Genomic DNA, 22,646 nt, shown 5'->3' with positions numbered 1-22,646 from the left:
AAAGGAGAAAAGTACAGATGGATAATAGTGTCTATATTGAGTCTTCACAAACAGAATTCACTGAATTGTTTACATAGCTAGCTAAATTCATTTGTTTTATTGTATTACTATAAGCTTATTGTAAGTAAAGTCTTGTCAAGCCTCTGGTGTTATTGAAATTCCAATATGCTAAAATACAAAGCATTTTCATTCATGGAGAACTTTTAATGAAGACAGATAAGAAAATGCTTTATTTATGCCTCTTCTACATTTTAGGAAATAAACCGCAGCACAGTAATACTTAGGTTGCTTAGTGCATTTTTGTTGAACTGAGTTTTAAAAAGGGACAAAGATGGTTATAAAAATTCCTGTTTTGGTAACTATAAACTATACGACTTTCTAAAATCTAGAAAGTTACAATTGGAGTGATAACACCATAAAAGCACATTTTCCCCATAAAGTAATTAACACTTTTTGGTTTTAGGAATTGGAACGAGCATGGAGAGAATATGATAAGTTAGAATACGATGTAACTGTTACCAGGAACCAGATGCAAGAGCAGCTGGATCACCTTGGTGAAGTTCAGGTACAAAAGTATAAAATTCTTTATATTGTTTTAACTGTTTTTACTGGTACTGTACAATCCACCTTGTTAGATTTACGCATACCCATAACAGTTTTTACATTATTGCCTACCTGAGACCTGGATTTGAATACTTTTAATGACAGGAATCTTTTTTTTTTGAGACAGAGTCTCGCTCTGTTGCCCAGGCTGGAGTGCAGTGGCGCAATCTCGGCTCACTGCAAGCTCTGCCTCCTGGGTTCACGCCATTCTCCTGCCTCAGCCTCTCCGAGTAGCTGGGACTACAGGCGCCCACCACCACGCCCGGCTAATTTTTTTGTATTTTTAGTAGAGACGGGGTTTCACCGTGGTCTCGATCTCCTGACCTCATGATCCGCCCGCCTCGGCCTCCCAAAGTGCTGGAATTACAAGCGTGAGCCACCGCGCCCGGCCTGACAGGAATCTTACTATCTCACAAAGTAGACTATCCCCTCTTAAGTTTAAGAGTTCTTTGTTCTGTTGGGCGTATGGTGAAGCCCCGGAGTGTTCTGTGCTCCTATCGGTCTCAGCTCTACAGTTTCCTAAAAACATGGTTTCATATCCTTTCACAGGTCCATCTGTGTCACTTGGTGTTGAGATGTTGAATTATATGGATTTATCAAATAATGAATATTTTACCTTTTTTTTTTTTTTTTTTTTTTTTTTTTTTTTTTTTTTTTTTTTTGAGAGAGAGTTTTGGTCTTGTTGCCCAGGCTGGAGAGCAATGGCACGATCTTGGCTCACCGCAACCTCTGCCTCCCGGGTTCAAGCGATTCTTCTGCCTCAGCCTCCTGAGTAGCTGGGATCACAGGCATGCACCACCAAGCCCAGCTAATTTTTTATTTATTTATTTATTTATTTTTTAGTAGAGACCGGGTTTCTGCGTGTTAATCAGGCTGGTCTCAAACTCTTGACCTCAGGTGATCCACCTGCCTCGGCCTCCCAAAGTGCTGGGATTACAGGTGTGAGCCACTGCGCCCAGCCAATATTTTATCTTCTTAATAAAATTATTCTAATCCTTCTGTATTAAATGTCTCTCATTTTGTGAAATTACGTTTGGCCTGTTGACTTGACTGACATATTATTAGAATAGGGGAAGATACAGCACCATTTGCTATAAAGAATCCAGTTAATAAGCAAACAGATCTGAGACCTAGTTCCAAGGGTTAGTTTTCTTATCTATAAAATAGAAATAATAATACTTGGCCGGGCATAGTGGCTCACGCCTATAGTCCCAGCACTTTCAGAGGCTGAAGTAGGTAGATCACCTGAGGTCAGGAGTTCGAGACCAGCCTGGCCAACATGGCGAAACCCTGTCTCTACTATAAATACAAAAATTAGGTGTAGTGGCAGGCATCTGTAATCCCAGCTACTTGGGAGGCTGAGGCAGGAGAATCACTTGAACCCATGAGGTGAAGGTTGCAGTGAGCTGAGATCGCACCACTGTACTCCAGCCTGGGCAACAGAGCGAGATTCTATCTCAAAAAAAAAAAAGAAAAGAAAAAGAAATAATAATACTTGTCTTAAAATGTTGCTCTGAGGAATGCAGATAATATATGTTTAAGAAAATAATAAAAGTTAAGTCATGCTTATGACCCAATGTAAATTTGAACATTTTAGTTGGAAATGCCTGGACTTAACAGACAAATCAATACAATGAATGAAAAATTAGTTAAGTTCGAGACCAATCAGCCTGACCAACATGGAGAAACCCCATCTCTACTAAAAAATACAAAATTAGCCAGGATCACGAGGTCAGGAGCTCAAGACCAGCCTGGCCAAGATTGTGAAACCCCATCTCTACTAAAAATACAAAATTAGCCGGGCACGGTGGCTCACGCCTGTAATCCCAGCACTTTGGGAGGCCGAGGCGGGCGGATCACGAGGTCAGGAGATCAAGACCATCCTGGCTAACACAGTGAAACCCTGTCTCTACTAAAAATACAAAAAATTAGCTGGGCGACGTGGCAGGTGCCTGTAGTCCCAGCTACTCGGGAGGCTGAGGCAGGAGAATGGCGTGAACCCTGGGGGGCGGAGCCTGCAGTGAGCCGAGATCGCACCACTGCACTCCAGCCTGGGCGACAGCAAGACTCTGTCTCAAAAAAAATAAAATAAAATAAAATTTAAAAATATAAATAAAAATACAAAATTAGCCGAGCTTAGTGGTGGGCACCTGTAATCCCAGCTACTCCGGAGGCTGAGGCAGGAGAATCACTTGAACCTGGGAGGTAGAGGTTGCCAGGAGCTGAGATCGCACCATTGTACTCCACCCTGGGCAACGAGGGCGAAGCTCCATCTCAAAAAAAAAAAAAAAAGATTGGTAAGGTTGAATCAGAAATTCAGCTGCCCTCTATCTGTGCTGTCCAGCATAGTACTGGCCACATGTAGTTGTTGGGCTTATGAAATGTGACTATTGTGACTATACAACTAAAACTGAACTTTTAGTTGTATTCGTGTTAACTATCTAAATTTATTTACTTGTTTATTGAATCAGGGTTTTGTTCTGTCACCCAGGCTGGAGTGCAGTAGCATGATCCTAGATGAAACCTTGAACTCCTGGGCCCAAGCGATCCTCCCCCGTCAGCCTTCCAAAGTTCTGGGATTGGCTGGGCACAGTGGCTCATGCCTGTAATCCCAGCACTTTGGGAGGCCGTGGCGGGAGGATCACTTGAGGCCAGAAGTTTGAGACCAGCCTGGCCAATGCGGTGAAACCCCACCTGTACGAAAATACAAAAATTAGTTGAGCACCTGTGGTCCCGGCTACTTGGGAGGCTGAGGCAGGAGAATCGCTTGAGCCTGGGAGGCAGAGATTGCAGTGGAGTGGAGATCACGCAACTGTATGCCAGCCTAGGAGACAAAGGGAGACTCTGTCTCAAAAAAAAAAAACACAGGCCAGGCGCGGTGGCTCACGCTTGTAATCCCAGCACTTTGGGAGGCCGAGGCGGGTGGATCACGAGGTCAGGAGATCGAGACCACGGTGAAACCCCATCTCTACTAAAAAATACAAAAAATTAGCCGGGCGTGGTGGCGGGCACCTGTAGTCCCAGCTACTCGGAGAGGCTGAGGCAGGAGAATGGCGTGAACCCGGGAGGCGGAGCTTGCAGTGAGCCGAGATCGCGCCACTGCACTCCAGCCTGGGCGACAGAGTGAGACTCCATCTCAAAAAAAAAAAAAAAAAAAAAAACACAAAAAGTTCTGGGATTACAGGCTTGAGTCACCAAGCCCAGTTTATCTAAATTTAAATGGCCACATGTGGCTGGGACTTTTGTATTGGACACTGAAGTTACACTGTCAGTAATTAGCTACAATAATCAGCTACAGGCACCTGTAATCCCAGCTACTCGGGAGGCTGTGGCAGGAGAATCACTTCAACCTGGGAGGCTGAAGTTGCAGTGATCCAAGATCACACCATTGCACTCCAGCCTGAGTGATGGGCAAAAGTCCATCTCAAGAAAAAAAAAAAATAATAAGAAATCAGCTACAAAAATGAGATACTAAATACACTAGAAAAATAGCTATAAATACCTAAGATATAACTAGAGGTCAGCAAACTCTGTAAAAGGCCAAATCTGTCACATATTATTTAATTTTTTTGTTATTTTATAACTTCTTTTTTTTGAGAGAGAGAGTTTCACTCTTGTTGCCCAGGCTGGTATGCAGTGGTGTGATCTCTGCTCACTGCAACCTCCGCCTCTCACGTTGAAGTGATTCTCCTGCCTCAGCCTTCCTAGTAGCTGGGATTACATGCATGTGCCACCATACCTGGCTAACTTTTGTATTTTTAATAGAGACAAAGTTTCACCATGTTAGCCAGGCTGGTCTTGAACACCTGACCTCAGGTGATCTGCCCGCATCAGCCTCCCAGAGTGCAAGGATTACAGGCATAAGCCACCTGTGCCTGGCTATGACTTCTTAAAAATTGTAAAATTTGTTCTTAACTCACAGGCCATACCAAAAGAGGCTGCAGGCCACGGAAATTTGCCAATCCCAGATTTAAACTGCCAAAAAATATATTTATTATGAAAATTTAGTAACCTTATTACAGGATATAAGAGAAGACCTGAATTAATGGAGAGGTATAATTGGTATACCATATTCATGGATGGTCTGATTTAACATTATCACAATGAAAATTCTTCACGTAAATGCAATTTTATTCCAACCAAATTTCCAGTAGAATTTTCTAAAGAAATTTCTGAAATGGTTCTAATATTTTTAAGGTATAAAAACCACAAGTAGTTAAGACATTTCAAAAAAAAAATAAAAGAACTAGAAGTCGTACTCTATGAATGGTAACATTGCAGGTACAGCCTTAGACCAGTTACATAACAACTCTGGGTCTCAGTTTCCACAACTATAAAATAAAATAATACCTACTCCTGCTAGGTTATTATGAGGATAAATATTTTTATATTTTTGCAGCATGTAGAATAAAACCAGGCATATAAAACACACTATATAAGTGTTTGTTAAATAAATAAACAAGGAAACATAATGCAAAACTATAGTGTTAAACATGGTACAGGAAAAAATAGACCAATGGAACAGAATAGAGAGTTTAGCAGCAGACCATGAATATCCACAAAGCAGAGAGAGAAAGAGAGAGAGAGAATTGTTGAACAACATTTGGCTAATTTACCCTCAATGAAGGCAACACAGACAAAGTAAGAAGATGACCTACTGGGTGGATGTATGTTTGACCTCAAAAATTCAACAAGGGATAACTATCTAGATTTGCAAGGAAGTTTTTCTTTTTGATTTGGAGAAATAGTCCATTAGAAAAACATACAAAGAACATGAGTAACTAATCATAGGAAAACTCAAATTACTAACAAGTGTTTGAAAAATAGTTCAAAGTTGGCCGGGCACAGTGGCGTATGCCTGTAATCCCAGCACTTTGGGAGGCCAAGTCAGACAGATCACTTGAGGGTCAGGAGTTCGAGACCAGCCTGGCCAACATGGCGAAACCTCATCTCTACTAAAATACAAAAAAAAGAGAGAGTTGGGCATGGTGTGACACACCTGTAATTCCAGCTACTTGGGAGGCTGAGGCAGGAGGATTGCTTGAACCCAGGAGGCAGAGGTTGCAGTGACCCAAGATCACATCGCTGCACTCCAGCCTGGGTGGCTGAGTGAGACTCGGTCTCAAAAAAAAATGAAAGAAAAGGAAAAATAGTTCAAAGTCAGTAGTAACCAGAGAAATGCAAATAAAACAAAAATTAGATTTGCATTGTATGCCCTTTCAGATTGGCAGAAATGTGTCTATATATATATATATATATATCATTTAAATTTTATAAAAGTAATACATGTTGTATATAGATGTGCAAGGATCTGTTATTTATAGTAATCTTCCCATCCTCTGTGTCAGTATTTACATCTCTGGGCTGTCGTGTTTGGCTCTTGCATGGGTACTTTCTTTTTTTTTACTTTTTGATGCTTCCAGGCTGTAGCTTGGAAAACTAGATAACTTAGGTTATGTGGTGCCTTTTTGGAGCAGCATTAATTCATAGTCTTTAGCCTTATAGACTTTTTTTCTTGAGTTTTTTCTTTTTCATTTTCTTTTTCTTTTTTTAATCTTTTGATCAACTCCCAAGTGCTTGGAAGCCTTTGAAAACATATTGCTTTTTTTTTTCCCCTGTGACAGAGTCTCACTCTGTCACCTAGGCTGGAGGACAATGGCACGATCTTGGCTCACTGCAACCTCTTACCCCAGGCTCAAGTGATCCTCTCACCTCAGCCTCCCAAGTAGCTGGGACCACAGACGTACACCACCCCGCCCAGCTAAGTTTTTGTATTTTTGGTGGAGGTGGGGTTTTTCTGTGTTGCCCAGGCAGGTCTTGAACTCCTGAGCTTAAGCAATCTGCCCACCTCAGCCTCCCAAAGTGCTGGGATTATAGGTGTGAGCCACTGTGCCTGGCTGAAAACATATTTCTACCCCTTAGAGGACTTTTTTAGCATATTGATGCGATACTGATTATATTCTAATATCTATAGTCATTAATAACTGATACTCAGCGAAAGAAAATACTGTTCTAGGCTCTATCACTTTTTTTTTTTTTTTTTTTTTTTTTTTTTTTGAGACGGAGTCTCGCTCTGTCACCCAGGCTGGAGTGCAGTGGCGCAATCTCGGCTCACTGCAAGCTCCGCCTCCCGGGTTCACGCCATTCTCCTGCCTCAGCCTCTCCGAGTAGCTGGGACTACAGGCGCCCGCCACCACGCCCGGCTAATTTTTTTGTATTTTTTTTAGTAGAGACGGGGTTTCACCGTGGTCTCGATCTCCTGACCTCGTGATCCTCCCGCCTCGGCCTCCCAAAGTGCTGGGATTACAAGCGTGAGCCACCGCGCCCGGCCTGTTCTAGGCAATGTGACAGTTTTTGTATGTCATTGCCTATTTTTAAAAATAAAGTTACATTCCTAGAATAGTGTTTATTATTATCCAGAACGGTGTTATTATTACCCTATTTATGAATAAGAGTCATAGATTTCTAATAGAATCTCAGAGAAAACCAATGTAATCTTATTTTGGTTTCAGTTAGTGTATTTAAACTGAGGGCATGATGTGGAATATTAAAAGTAAGAAAATTGGCTGGCCGCGATGGCTCACGCCTGTAATCCCAGCACTTTGGGAAGCCGAGGAGAGCAGATCACCTGAGGTCAGGAGTTTGAGACCAGCCTGGCCAACATGGTGAAACCCTGTCTCTACTAAAAATACAAAATTAGCCGGGTGTGGTGGCACATGCCTGTAATCCTAGCTACTTGGGAGGCTGAGGCAGGGCAATCGCTTGAACCCGGGAGGTGGAGGTTGCAGTGAGCTGAGATTGTGCCATTGCACAAAATACAAAATTATGGCACGCACTGTAATCCCAGCTACTCAGGAAGCTGAGGCAGCAGAATCACTTGCGCCCAGGAGGCAGAGGCTGCAGTGAACTGAGAGCTTGCCACTGCACTCCAGCCTGGGTGACAGAGCAAGACTCTGTCTCAAAAAAAAATAAAAATAAAAAAATATATTTAAACTCTGTCAGTCAAAACTCATTATATTTTGTTAGTTGTCCCTTTGTTTTGTTTTTTTTTTTTTTTTTTTTTGAGATGGAGTCTCACTCTGTCACCCAGGCTGGAGTGCAGTGGCGCAATCTCGGCTCACTGCAAGCTCCGCCTCCCGGGTTCACGCCATTCTCCTGCCTCAGCCTCTCCGAGTAGCTGGGACTACAGGCGCCCGCCACCGCGCCCGGCTAATTTTTTGTATTTTTAGTAGAGACGGGGTTTCACCGTGGTCTCGATCTCCTGACCTCGTGATCCGCCCGCCTCAGCCTCCCAAAGTGCTGGGATTACAAGCGTGAGCCACCGCGCCCCGCCTGTCCCTTTGTTGTTGTTTTTATATTCTATAACCTAAGAAGTTAGTACACCTTCCATTTGTCACCTGTTCCCCAATGCCCTGCCACATCTCCCCCTTCCAGAAATTATTTTTTCTTTTGGGGTTTGTTTCTGCTCTGTTTTCATTCTCTCTGTTTGTATTTTCCATTTTTGGTCCCTTTTAATCAATATGCCTTCCTGGTATCATAAATAATGCAAGACAAAGCTTATTGGAAAGATTTAAAATAGTATATTTAAGTATGAAAATTAAATATTTTTCTTGCTCTGCTCAGTCTTTTATATTTGCCACTGGAATTGCAAAATTGGGAGAGTCACATCAATCATTAAATATTCATAACACTTAATTCACTGCAATTTGCATTTTTAAATATAATTTATATAATTATATAATCATTTAACTTCGGTAAATGATTTTTTTTCTTATATATGGTCTATCCATTTTTACTGATAGACGGAATCAGCAGGAATTCAGCGTGCACAGATTCAGAAAGAACTTTGGCGAATTCAAGATGTCATGGAAGGGCTGAGTAAACATAAGCAGCAAAGAGGTACTACAGAAATAGGTAAATTAGCTTTGCATTTTATTTTGTGACTGACCACAGTATTACAGTCATGTGTCACTTGGTGACAGATTACATTCTGAGAAATGCATTGTTAGGTGATTGTGTTGTGCAATCAGAGTGTACTTAAACAAATCTAGTTGTATGGCCTACTACACACCTAGGCTATGTGGTATAGCTTATTGCTTCCAGGTTGCAAACCTGCACAGCATGTGACTGTACTGATTACTGTAGACAGTTGTAACACAATGTTATTTGTATATCTAAACATAGAAAAGATAATGTGTTACACTCTGACATGAGGGCAACAACTAGGCAATCGATATTTCTCAGCTCTGGCAGGGCACAGTGGCTCACACCTGTAATCCCAGCATTTTGGGAGGCTGAGGCGGGCAGATCACCTGAGGTCAGGAGTTCAAGACCAGCTTGGCCAACATGGTGAAACCCTGTCTCTACTAAAAATACAAAAAAAGCCAGGCATGATGGCACATGCCTGTTGTCCCAACTACTCAGGAAGCTTAGACAGGAGAATCGCTTGAACCGTAGAGGTGGAGGTTGCAGTGAGCCAAGATCATGCCAGTGTACTCCAGCATGGGCAACAGAGGGAGACTGTCTCAAAAAAAAAAAAAAAAAAAAGAAATTTCTCAGCTGCATTATAATCTTATGGGACCACTGTCGTATATGTAGTCTGTTGCTGACCAAAACATTGGTATATGGCACATGACTGAATGTCTAAATGGAATGACATATATAATTGAGTTTCTTTTGTTACTTTAATGCATTTTTTCTGAACAGGCACTCTTAACATTGAATCAGAGCACGGGTTTATAAAGTAAAAAGCAAAAGATCTGTCAACCATACCTAAACAAAAATAATTAGTGTCTTGTGTGTATAATTATAAATACCCACAATGTTTACACTTTAGAAGTTTTATCCCCACAACAAGAACTGGGATCATCCTATATCTATTTTTCAGTAATTTGCTTTTTTCTCTATAACAATACAGTATAAGAATCCATTGTAGGCCGTGCGCGGTGGCTCATGCTTGTAATCCCAGCACTTTGGGAGGCCGAGGCGGGCGGATCACGAGGTCAGGAGATCGAGACCACGGTGAAACACCGTCTCTACTAAAAAAATACAAAAAATTAGCCGGTCGTGGTGGCGGGCGGCTGTAGTCCCAGCTACTTGGAGAGGCTGAGGCAGGAGAATGGCGTGAACCCGGGAGGCTGAGCTTGCAGTGAGCCGAGATCGGGCCACTGCACTCCAGCCTGGGTGACAGAGCGAGACTCCGTCTCAAAAAAAAAAGAATCCATTGTAAAAGGGAACTATAATATATTTATCCATTTCCATATTGATGGATAATGTATGTTGTTTCCAGAGTTTTTTATTTTTGCTGTCATAAGCCATGCCATAATGAACATTATTAATACATACAACTAAACACATATGTTAGTACTTAATGGATTTTAAAAGGTGAGAAATAAGCACATATTTTCCATTTTGATAGCTGTAGCCAAATTGCCCTCCTGAAGGATTGTTTCAAATTATGTTAATACCAGTAATGTTTGAGAAAACCTATTTCCCCATACTCTTGTTTAAATATTTGTTGCTTTTTTAGTGTAATTGCTTTCCAATTCTGAAAACAGTAAGTGAATGATTAGAAACTGAAGACTTCATTTAAAATATGTGAAATGGGCCAGGCGCGGTGGCTCACGCCTGTAATCCCAGCACTTTGGGAGGCCGAGGCAGGCGGTCACTTGAGGTCAGGAATTCAAGACCAGCCTGGCCAACATGACAAAACCCCGGCTCTACTAAAAAAAAAAAAAAAAATACAAAAATTGGCCGGGTGTGGTGGTACGCACCTGTGGTCCCAGCTACTTGGAAGGCTGAGGCAGGAGAATCGCTTGAACCCAGGAGGCAGAGATCACGCCACTGCACTCCAACCTGGGCAACAGAGTGAAAAACAATAAAAAAATAAAAATAAGCCGGACGTGGAGGCTCATGGCTGTAATCCAAGCACTTTGGGAGGCCAAGGCGGGTGGATCATGAGGTCAGAAGTTCGAGACCAGCCTGGTCAATATGGTGAAACCCAGTCTCTACTAAAAATACAAAAATTAGCCAGGCATGGTGGCGTGCACATATAGTCCCAGCTGCTTGGGAGGCTGAGGCAGAAGAATCGCTTGAACCTGGGAGGCAGAGGTTGCAGTGAGCCGAGATCTTGCCACTACACTCCAGCCTGGGCGACAGGCGAAACTCTGTCTCAAAAAAAAATAAAAATAAATAAAAATAAAAATAAATTTAAAAAAAATACATGAAATTGTTCTTTTTTCGGCTGGGCGCAATGGCTCACACCTGTAATCCCAGCACTTTGGGAGGCCGAGGCAGGTGGATCACTTGAGGTCAGGAGTTCAAGACCAGCCTGACCAACGTGGTGAAACCCCATCTCTACTAAAAATAAAAAAATTAGTTGGGCGTGTTGGTGCACGCCTGTAGTCCCAGCTACGAGAGGCTGAGGCACAAGAATTGCTTGAACCCAGGAGGCAGAGGTTGCAGTGAGCTGAGATCACGCCACTACACTCCAGCTTGGGCAAACAGAGCAAGACTACATTTCAAAAAAACAAAAGAAATTGTTCTTTTTTTATAGTATTAGGAAGATATGTTTAATATAGTTACGTTTTCTAATGTTCCTAGGTATGGTAGGATCAAAGCCTTTCTCAACAGTTAAGTACAAAAATGAGGTAAGTTTGGATTGTTTTTCTAATTATAAATTACTTTTAATGCTTAAAGATGAACTAGAAGTAATTGTCTTCTCTAATCTTAATAACAAAAATACTTTTTAAATATATTGAACAGATACTGTTTTAATCTTGAAATTTTATTGGATCAGTAATTTGGTGCTTCTAATATGTGATTTTTCTTCCCTTTTTTATGCAAAAAAAATGGAATCACTGCTTTTTATCTGTGTTAGAATTCTAATGTTGTCATACTTTTTCTAATCTAAGTAATGTTTGAATACTTATCATTGTTCCTTATACTATGTAAAATTTATAGGATGATCGATAGATCAGTTGGCTGTGTGTCATATATAGCATAAAGAAATTACAACTACAAAGAGATACTGTCAACCTAACCAAAAGAATCTATTATTCTGAATTTCGTATAAAAACCAGTCAAAGAGATAACTTTTTTTTTCCTCTCTTAAAAACTGGGGGGCCAGATACAGTGGTCATGCCTGTAATCCCAGCACTTTAGGAGGCCAAGGCAGGAGGATGTCTTGAGCCCAGGAGTTTGAGACCAGCCTGGTAAACATAGCAAGACCCCCATCTCTATAAAACATTGAAAAATTAGACAGGCATGGTGTGCCTGTGGTCCCAGCTACTTGGGAGGCTGAGCCAGGAGGATCCCTTGAGCCCAGGAGTTCAAAGGTGCAATGAGCTATGTATGATCAAATCACTGCACTATAGCGAGACCCCATCTCTACCAAATAAATAAATAAGATAAATAGTGTAAATATAAGAATAGGATTTTAAAATCAATTCTTTCCTTCTAGTTTTAAAATGAAACCCAGTAATTAGTTTTAAATAGTAATCTCTTTCAATGTTGAGCTTCAGTGTGAAGCTAACCTATATGTTACAGGAAAGAATCAATGTAATTATATGTTAAATTCCAATTATTGGCTATGATAAAAATTTTTGATTTTACTTTTCATTATTAGACTTTTGGCTTGGCAGTGTCCCTTTTAGTATCTTAAAGTAAATTTAAGTTAATATACCATTGCAAAGAATTTAGATATGCTTAATTCAATCTGCTTATCTAAATAAGGTGACTGTTCTACAATCTTTAGGAAGAGGAAGTAGTCCCACCTCGTCCTCCACTTCCTCGGTCCTATGACTTTACAGAGCAGCTTCCCATAATCCCCCCTCTGCCCAGTGATAGCAGCTCCTTGCTCTGTTATAGCAGGGGCCCAGTTCATCTGCCTGAAGAAAAGAAGATGTATCAAGTTCAAGGATATCCAAGAAATGGATCTCACTGTGTAAGTGGCTGCAATAGCCACAGAATAATCAATCATACATGTCCTCTCATTTTTGAAAATTAATTTATTTAACACTCAAACTTTTTTTTTAATTATAACCTTTATAACCTCACTTTTAGCCAGCAGTTTTTGGTTTATATATGACTTTATCATTTGTGTCTTTCCTGTTTTGGTTTTGCTATTCTCATTTTTAATATTTTTATACTTTTAATATTTTATAATTTCATGGCATTTTTCATATTTTCATAAAGTGGTAACTTTTCCCATGATGAAGCAGCCATATTTTAGGTATACCACTTTAGGGTATTGGAGGCAAAATTATACCTTCAGATCAGAAAGAAGGGAGAAAGAAAAAGACCATTACCAGGGATGGTAAAGGGACTGGGATGTGGGCATTTTGGTCTAGGAAAACTACTCAAAGATGTGGATGTTGCTAAGGAGAGATGTCACCCCTGAAAATTGGAAATACGTCCAGGGTTAAGCAAATAATGTAGATAATAAGCAAAGAGAAAAAGGAAATTAGAATTGAGCTAATTTGAGAACAACAAAATGTCTGTGACAGGAATTTTAGTGCTGGGATGGGCCTCACTTAGACCACCTTGTGAATGAAATTTTATTGAATTAATGTAGTTATTTTTAGCCCTCAATTATTCCATCATAAAAATGTGACTTTGTTCCTAAGAGGAACAGAAATATTCTTTTTTTTTTTTGAGACAGGGTCTCACTCTTTCCCAGGCTAAAGTGCAGTGGAGCAATCTCAACTCACTGCAAGCTCTGCCTCCCAGGTTCAAGTGATTCTCCTGCCTCAGCCCTCCGAATGGCTGGGATTATAGGCGCACACCACCATGCCCAGCTAATTTTTGTATTTTTAGTAGAGACAGGGTTTCACCATTTTGGCTGGGCTGGTCTCAAACTCCTGGCCTCAGGTGATACACCCACCTTGGCCTCCCAAAATGCTGAGATTACAGGTGTGAGCCACTGCACCCGGCCAGAAATATTCTTAATATTAAAACAAAGTTTTGCCACTTAAAAATTTCTCAAATTTCTTCTTTCCATGTAGTTGTGACGTAGATATTATTTGTGTTATATCCCAGATGGCTCACTAGGGCTACTAATTTTTAGAGTTTGATTTGTGTCTTTAGCGGTAAACATTTTAAAAGAAACTTTTAGCAGTTTTTTTAGGGTAATTACATGTCTTCCTTTCAAGGGTCCAGATTATAGACTCTACAAGAGTGAACCAGAGTTAACAACAGTGGCAGAAGTTGATGAATCTAATGGAGAAGAAAAATTAGAACCTGTTTCAGAGATAGAAACTTCAGTTGTTAAAGGTCAGCATTTGTAATATGTTCTACCTCTTGTTTTTTGTTTTTGAAGACAATTTACTGCTAAAATAGTAGTAAATTCCATTTACATGTTAGCTCATCCATGAGTCCAACCCTTTATCTGAAACCTTTGGACTCTGATGAGTTTCTAAATTAAGAAATTTTCAGATATTAAAAGATAAAATGTCCCATAAATGATATATGTCAAATCAGCTAAGTATGAGGCAGCACCCTTTTTTTTTAACACTATTTCTACAATATTCATTCCAAGTGGCATAAATAAATGCTAAAAATAAAAGACATTAGCTGGGCTTGGTGGTGCGTGCCTGTAATCCCAGCCACCCGGGAGGCTGAGGCAGGAGAATCACTGGAACCCAGGAGGTGGAGGCTGCAGTGAGCCGAGATCGTACCACTGCACTCCAGCCTGGGCAACAGAGCAAGACTTCGTCTCATAAATAAAAATAAAAATAAAAGACATCACATCAGATTAGGTTTTACTGAGAAATAAGTTTATGTCAAACTTTAAAGTTTCCCATTTCCTGGGAGAGTTTTCTTTTTTTTTTTTTCCTGTTTCTGATGGTGGTGGTGGTGGTGGTTGTTGTTGTTTGTGATGTGGTCTCGCTGTGTCACCTGAGCTGCTGTACTGGAGCAAACATGGCTCACTGTAGCCTCGACCTCCCAGACTCGGTGATCCTCCCACTTCAGCCTTCTAAGTAGCTGGGACTACCGGCACACACCACCATACCAAACTAATTTTTTAAGTATTTGTAGAGACAAGGTGTTGCTGTGTTGCCCAAGCTGGTCTTGAACTCTGGGGATCAAACAGTCCTTCCACCTCAGCCTCCCAAGGTGTTGAGATTACAAGCATGTGCCACCACACCTGGACAGGGTCTTTTCTGTGTGTGTGTTTAAAATTATGCATAAGGTATTAATGGCTGAAACAAATGTTCACACAATTTCTACAAAGTAAATTCCGAAATAATATTTCTGTAACATATACTCTGATTTTTTTTTAATGCTGGTCATTTTTCTAGAAGGCAATTGTGTAAAGAAAAGAGTAGAGAGAGAACTATCCTAGATTAAAAAGATACATAGGCCAGGGGTGGTGGCTAACGCCTGTAATTCCAGCACTTCGGGAGGCCGAAGCGGGCGAATCACCTGAGGTCAGGAGATCAACAACAGCAACAACAACAGCCAGAAACAGAAAAAAAAAAAAAAGACTCTCCCAGGAAATGGAAACTCTACCAGCCTGGCCAACATGGTGAAACCCCATCTCTACTAAAAATACAAAAGTTTGGCTGGGCACGGTGGCTCACACCTGTAATCCCAGCACTTTGGGAGGTGGAGGCAGGAGATCGAGACCATCCTGGCTAACGTGGTGAAACCCTGTCTCTACTAAAAATACAAAAAATTAGCCATGCGTGGTAGCACACACCTGTAGTCCCAGCTACTCAGGAGGCTGAGACAGGAGAATCGCTTGAACCCGGGAGTCGGAGGTTACGGTGAGCCAAGATCGTGCCACTGCATTCCAGCCTGGGTGACAGAGTGAGACTCCATCACACACCAAAAAATAACAGATAGATATATCGCACTGTTTGAAACCTGATTGGACCATGGTTTAAAAGAAGAATCTCTAAAGTAGGACAATTAATGGAAATTTAAACATGTTCTAGATATTAGCTAACAGTGTGATTGTGATATTGTGGTTGTGTAGTAGAATGTAGTATGTGAATTCTGAAACACTTAGGACAAAAGCATCTGCCACTTTTAAAGGATTCGCCAGAAAGAATGTGTATGTATTTATGCAGAGATAATGCGAGTGTGACAAAATGTAAAACTTTTTAGAAAAATAAGTGCTTATCATAACCCACTGGACTGATTTTTGTAATCTGCTAAAGATCACTAAGTAAAGTTTGAAAAACATCTAAGTGAGGCCAGGCGTGGTGGCTCATGCCTATAATCCCAGCATTTTGGAAGGCAGAGGTGGGCAGATCACAAGGTCAGGAGTTGAAGACCAGCCTGGCCAACATGGCGAAGCCCTATCTCTACTAAAAATACAAAAATTAGCCAGATGTGGTGGCAGGCACCTGTAATTCCAGCTACTCAGGAGGCAGAGGCAGGAGAATTACTTGAACTGGGAGGCGGAGGTTACAGTGAGCCAAGATTGCGCCACTGCACTTCAGCCTAGACGGTGACTCCATCGCAAAAAAAAAAAAACAAAAGCAAACAAACAAGAAAACACCTAAGTGGTAGTAATATTCACATAGCTTTTTTCATTGTTGGAATATTTTTCTAGGTTATCTAATGTCATTTTTTAAATTTGAAAATACTGGCATCTTGAAAATTTAATATTTATATTTATACACCTTTTCTTTCTCATCCTAATCCTGTCTCCTTATTCAAAGTCTTTTTTCTTTTTTTTTTTTTTTTTTTTTTTTTGAGACAGGATCTCACCGTCAGCCCAGGCTGGAGTACAGTGGTGCGATCATGGCTCACTGTAGCCTCCTTCCTCCTCAGCCTGCCAAGTAGCTGAGACTACACATGTGTGCCACCACACCTGGCTAATTTTTGTATTTATTGTAGAGACAGGGTTTCACCATGTTGCCCAGGCTTGTCTCAGACTTCTAGGCTCAAGCAATCTGCCTGCCTCAGCCTCCTGGAGTGTTGGGATTACAGGCGTGAGCCACCACACCTGGCCACAACAAAGACTTTAAATGGGCTGGGAATGATGGCTCATTCCTGTAATCTCAGCACTTTGGGAGGCCGAAGCAGATGGATTGCTTGAGTCCAGGAGTTCAAGACCAGCCTGGGCAACATAACCAGACCTCATCTCCATTTTATAAAGTAAAAAATGTATTTAGCCTTTTTTTAAGCATATACAACTGGCCAGGCACGGTGGCTCACGCTTGTAATCCCAGCACTTTGGGAGGCCGAGGCGGGCGGATCACGAGGTCAGGAGATTGAGACCACGGTGAAACCCTGTCTCTACTAAAAATACAAAAAAATTAGCTGGGCGTGGTGGCAGGCGCCTGTAGTCCCAGCTACTCGGAGAGGCTGAGGCAGGAGAATGGCGTGAACCCGGGAGGCGGAGCTTGCAGTGAGCCGAGATTGCGCCACTGCACTCCAGCCTGGGCGACAGAGCAAGACTCCGTCTCAAAAAAAAAAAAAAAAAGCATATACAACTATTTGACAACAATAGCATATAAATGAGGAGGAAGTTTATTGATATTAATATGCTTTAACATCTTTGTTTTGTTCTGAATCATGGTGATGATCTTGACTAACTTTAGACTTTCGTAAGTTTAAGTATGCATGCTAGGGTATGAGATAAAAGAAATTGTCAAGGCTGCAGAGAGCTGTGATCATGAAACTTTTTTTTTTTTTTAATAACAATTATTTTATTTTATTTTTTTATTAATTTTTTTGCATACAAAAACAATAAACATTTTCTAAAAATACATACAAACAAAAAGATGCGTATCAAACATATTAGGAAGGTTGCACATGGGAAGTCGGGGAATAGAAATGGGGGTGGGAGTTAAAATAAATGAGAGAGGGACTTTATATGGATCAGTGATAATAACTCAATCCTCTATTTGACAAAGAAGAGGGAGAAGGAAGAGGAAGAAAAAGAAAGTGGGATAAAGGATCAGAAAGGGAGGAAAATAGAAAAAATTAGAGTATGACTCCAGGGTAGACCTGTTTTGTTGTCATTGAGTTGGTTGGTTGGTTTGTCTGTTGTATTCTTCATGTTTCGCCAAGTTGGCCAGACTGGTCTCAAACTCCTAGCCCGAAGTGATCAACCCACCTCGCCCCCCAGAGTGCTGGGACCACAGGCGTGAGCCACCACGTCCAGCCCCCACATTGCTTCTGGCCTCCGTGGTAGACCTCCCAGACGGAGCGGCCAGGCAGAGGAGCTCCTCACTTCTACCCAGACACGGGGCGGCCGGGCAGAGGGGCTCCTCACTTCCCAGACGGGGCGGCCAGGCAGAGACGCTCCTCACTTCTTCCCAGACGATAGGTGGCCGGGCAGAGGCGCTCCTCACTTCCCAGACGATGGGTGGTCGGGCAGAGGCGCTCCCCACTTCCCAGACAATGGGTGGCCGGGCAGAGGCGCTCCTCACTTCTTCCCGGACGGGGCGGCCGGGCAGAGGCGCTCCTCACTTCCTCCCGGACGGGGCGGCCGGGCAGAGGCGCTCCTCACCTCCCAGACGATGGGAGGCCGGGCAGAGGCGCTCATCACTTCCCAGACGATGGGTGGCCGGGCAGAGGCGCTCCTCACTTCCCAGACGGGGCGGCCGGGCAGAGGCGCTCCTCACTTCCCAGATGGTGGGTGGCCGGGCAGAGGCGCTCCTCACTTCCCAGACGGTGGGTGGCCGGGCAGAGGCGCTCCTCACTTCCCAGACGGGGCGGCCGGGCAGAGGCGCTCCTCACTTCCCAGACGGTGGGTGGCCGGGCAGAGGCGCTCCTCACTTCCCAGACGATGGGTGGCCGGGCAGAGGCGCTCCTCGCTTCTTCCCGGATGGGGCGGCCGGGCAGAGGCACTCCTCACTTCTTCCCGGATGGGGCGCCCGGGCAGAGGCGCTCCTCATTTCTTCCCGGACGGGGCGGCCGGGCAGAGGCGCTCCTCACTTCTTCCCGGACGGGGCGGCCGGGCAGAGGCGCTCCTCACTTCTTCCCGGACGGGGCGCCCGGGCAGAGGCGCTCCTCACTTCTTCCCGGACGGGGCGGCCAGGCAGAGGCGCTCCTCACTTCCCAGACGGGGCAGCCGGGCAGAGGCGCTCCTCACTTCCCAGATGGTGGGTGGCCGGGCAGAGGCACTCCTCACTTCCCAGACGGTGGGTGGCCGGGCAGAGGCGCTCCTCACTTCCCAGACGCGGCGGCCGGGCAGAGGCGCTCCTCACTTCCCAGACGGTGGGTGGCCGGGCAGAGGCGCTCCTCACTTCCCAGACGGTGGGTGGCCGGGCAGAGGCGCTCCTCACTTCCCAGACGGTGGGTGGCCGGGCAGAGTCGCTCCTCACTTCCCAGACGGTGGGTGGCCGGGCAGAGGCGCTCCTCACCTCCCAGACGATGGGAGGCCGGGCAGAGGCGCTCCTCACTTCCCAGACGGGGCAGCTGGGCAGAGGCGCTCCTCACTTCCCAGACGGTGGGTGGCCGGGCAGAGGCACTCCTCACTTCCCAGACGGTGGGTGGCCGGGCAGAGGCGCTTCTCACTTCCCAGACGGGGCGGCCGGGCAGAGGCGCTCCTCACTTCCCAGACGGTGGGTGGCCGGGCAGAGGCGCTCCTCACTTCCCAGACGGTGGGTGGCCGGGCAGAGGCGCTCCTCACTTCCCAGACGGGGCGGCCAGGCAGAGGTGCTCCTCACCTCCCAGACGGGGCGGCCGGGCAGAGGCGCTCCCCACCTTCCAGATGGGGCGGCGGCCGGGCAGGGGCTGCAATCCCAGCACCCTGGCAGGCCAAGGTAGGCGGCCGGGGGGTAGAGGCTGCCGCGAGGCCAGACCACGCCACCGCACTCCAGCCCGGGCAACACCGAGCACTGGGTGAGCGAGACTCCGTCTGTAGTCCCAGTACCTCGGGAGGCTGAGGCGGGCAGAGCACTCAGCGTCAGGAGCTGGCGAGCAGCGTGGCCAAGATGGTGAACACGTGCCTGCATCCAAAGGAGAAAAGGCAGGGAGCGGTGGCGCGCGCCGGCAGACCCAGGCATTCCGTGGCGCGGGCAGCAGCAAGCGGAGTAGATTGTAGCCTGGGCCAGAGAGGGAAAGAAAGAAAAGGAAGGAAGGGAGGGAGGGAGGGAGGGAGGAAGGGAGGAAGGAAGGAAGGAAGGAAGGAAGCTGAAACTTCAACATCAGCCTGAACAACACAGCAGGACTCTGGAAGGAGAGAAAGATAATCCAAAAAAGAAAAGAAGCTGAAGAAAATGCAAAGCAAAAAAATACATTGTTACAAATCTAAACACATTGGCAATTACAACAAATATAATTGGACTGAATGCGTCACTTAAAAAGACTGGCCAAGGCAGGGCGCAGTGGCTCACACCTGTAATCTCAGCACTTTGGGAGGCCAAGACAGGCAGATCACCTGAGGTCAGAAGTTCCAGACCAGCCTGACCAACATGATGAAACCCTGTCTCTGCTAAAAATACAAAATTAGCCAGGTGTGGTGTCATAGTTTGCCTGTAATCGCAGTTACTCAGGAGGCTGAGGCACGAGAATCACTTGAATGCAGGAAGCAGAGATTACAGTGAGCCAAGATCACGCCATTGCACTCCAGCCTGGGCAACAAGAGGGAAATTCCATCTCAAAAAAAAAAAAAAAAAAAAGACTGACTGGGGCTAGTGGCACGTGCTTGTAATCCCAGCACTTTGAGAAGCTGAGGCGGGAGGGTGGTTTGAGCCCAGGAGTTCAAGACCAGCCTGGGCAATGTGGCAAGATCCTGTCTCTACAAAAAAATAAAGGCTGGGCGTGGTGGCTCACGCTTGTAATCCCAGCACTTTGGGAGGCCAAGGCGGGCAGATCATGAGGTCAGGAAATCGAGACCACGGTGAAACCCCATCTCTACTAAAAATATAAAAAATTAGCCGGGCGTGGTGGCGGGCGCCTGTAATCCCAGCTACTCGGAGAGGCTGAGGCAGGAGAATGGCATGAACCCGGGAGGCGGAGCTTGCAGTGAGCTGAGATCGTGCCACTGCACTCCAGCACTCCAGCCTGGGTAACAGAGCGAGACTCTGTCTCAAAAAAAAAAAAAAAAAATCAGCCAGGTGTGGTAGCACATGCCTGTAGTCCCACCTACTCAGGAGGCTGAGGTGGGAGGATCGCTTGAGCCCAGTAGGCAGAGGTTGCAGTGAGCCAAGATCGTGCCATTGCACTCCAGCCTGGGTGACAGAGCAAGACTCCATCTCAAAAAAAAAAAAAAAGAAAAATACAGAAGGTAAAGTGAAAATGAGTACCTATAGTTAGCTATTGTTAACATTGTTAGTGGATACTTTGAGGCAATATTGTATGATTTTTTAAAGCCAAACGGAAATTAAGAACATTTAGTTGAACTACCTTGTTAGGATGATGATAGAGATGTATCAGTATGACAAAGAAGGGTTTTTTTTTTTTAAATAGAGATGGGTCTGTGTTGAGCAGGCTGGTCTCAAACTCCTGGCCTCAAGCGATCCTCCCATCTCAGCCTCCCAAAGTGCTAGGATTATAGGCAATGAGCCACAGCACCTGGCCAAAAGAGGGCATTTTATAATTAATGTTCTTAAAAATGTCATCAGTTAATCTGTACAATTTTTTCTTCCCTTTTTTTTTTTTGTTTTAAGGAGACAAGTCTCACTTGCTCTATTGCCCAGCTGGAGTGCAGTGGTGCGATCTCAGCTCACTGCAACCTCTGCAGTGATCCTCTCACCTCAGCCTCCTGAGTAGCCGGTACTATAGGTGTGCACCACCACACCCAGCTAATTTGTGTTTTGTTTTGTTTTGTTTTTTTTCCAATTTTTGTGGAGACAGGGTCTCCATTATATTACCCAGGCTGGTCTGAAAATCCTGAGCTCAAGTGATCGTCCCACCTCAGTCTCCCAAAGTGCTAGGATTACAGGCGTGAACAGAATTTTATTTTTAAATATAACCCTAAATTTATCTGGTGGTATCATTGACTGACTTTGACTCTTTTATTTTTATTTATTTATTTATTTTTGAGACAGAGTCTTCTCTGTCACCCAGGCTGGAGTGCAGTGGCGCGATCTCAGCTCACTGCAACCTGCACCTCCTGGGATCAAGCGATTGTCCTGCCTCAGCCTCCTGAGTTGCTGGGATTACAGGTGCCTGACACCATGCCTGGCTAATTTTTGTATTTTTTATAGTAGAGAGAGGGTTTCACCATGTTGGCTAAGCTGGTCTTGAACTCCTGACTTCAGATGATTCGCCCTCAGCCTCCCAAAGTGCTGGGATTTCAGGCGTGAGTCACCACCCCCAGCCTGACTCTTTTTTTTTTTTTTTTTAAACAGTGTTTCGTTCTTTGTTGCCCAGGCTGGAGTGCAATGGTGCGATCTCGGCTCACTGCAACTTCCGACTGCCGAGTTCAAGTGATTCTCCTGCCTCAGCCTCCTGAGTAGGTGGGATTACAGGCATGTGCCACCACGCCCGGCTAATTTTGTATTTTTGGTGGAGACGGGATTTCTCCATGTTGGTCAGGCTGGTCTCGAACTCCTGACCTCAGGTCATCCGCCTGCCATGGCCTCCCAAAGTGCTGCGATTGCAGGCGTGAGCCACTGCGCCAGGCCAGCCTCTTTTTAAATAAATTTGCTTTCTGATTTTAAAAAGTGTTAGAAATTAAGTAAGCTAAAAGAAAGCAATGCTGTATAAAAGATGTTTTGTAAAACCTACTGCTGTTTTAATTTTTAGGTTCCCACTTTCCTGTTGGAGTAGTCCCTCCAAGAGCAAAATCACCAACACCCGAATCTTCGACAGTAGCTTCCTATGTAACCTTAAGGAAAACTAAGAAGATGATGGATCTAAGAACGGTATTTAACTGGAAATTAACTTCTAGGAAGATTCTCACACCTATTTATTGCTTTCTTACATGTTTTCATTTTCAGTGTCAAAATTATTTTTGCATACTCAAAGAAAAACTTAGTAATCTTAGTTATTATTATTTTTGTGTGTGTGTGTGACAGAGTCTTGCTCTGTCGCCCAGGCTGGAGTGCAGTGGCATGATCTCAGCTCACTGCAAACTCCGCCTCCCGGGTTCACACCATCCTCCTGCCTCAGCCTCCTGAGTAGATGGGACT

At 44.1% G+C, this 22,646-nt stretch overlaps 1 protein-coding gene across 43 annotated transcripts in view; it reads left to right on the top strand.

Moving 5' to 3' along the window:
- PLEKHA5 (pleckstrin homology domain containing A5) overlaps positions 1-22,646 on the top strand; it is a 253,151-nt gene that overhangs the window by 207,374 nt on the left and 23,131 nt on the right. For 20 of the 43 annotated variants that reach the window (XM_055280463.2, XM_063640758.1, XM_055280466.2 and 17 more), the window contains 6 exons: positions 464-565; positions 8,406-8,517; positions 11,206-11,252; positions 12,359-12,547; positions 13,755-13,875; positions 22,261-22,379. In XM_055280463.2, the coding sequence (XP_055136438.2) occupies positions 464-565; positions 8,406-8,517; positions 11,206-11,252; positions 12,359-12,547; positions 13,755-13,875; positions 22,261-22,379 (690 nt within the window). Of the gene's footprint in view, positions 1-463; positions 566-8,405; positions 8,518-11,205; positions 11,253-12,358; positions 12,548-13,754; positions 13,876-22,260; positions 22,380-22,646 lie in introns of those variants that run through there. The other 23 variants (XM_063640759.1, XM_055280472.2, XM_055280480.2 and 20 more) reach the window with 5 other exon arrangements.

This window comes from Symphalangus syndactylus, chromosome 5 (genome assembly GCF_028878055.3).
Source record: "Symphalangus syndactylus isolate Jambi chromosome 5, NHGRI_mSymSyn1-v2.1_pri, whole genome shotgun sequence".
NCBI classification, from domain to species: Eukaryota; Metazoa; Chordata; class Mammalia; order Primates; family Hylobatidae; genus Symphalangus; species Symphalangus syndactylus.
The sequence above is the reverse complement of the archived record's forward strand: the minus strand, read 5'-3'. Positions and strand labels throughout refer to the sequence as shown.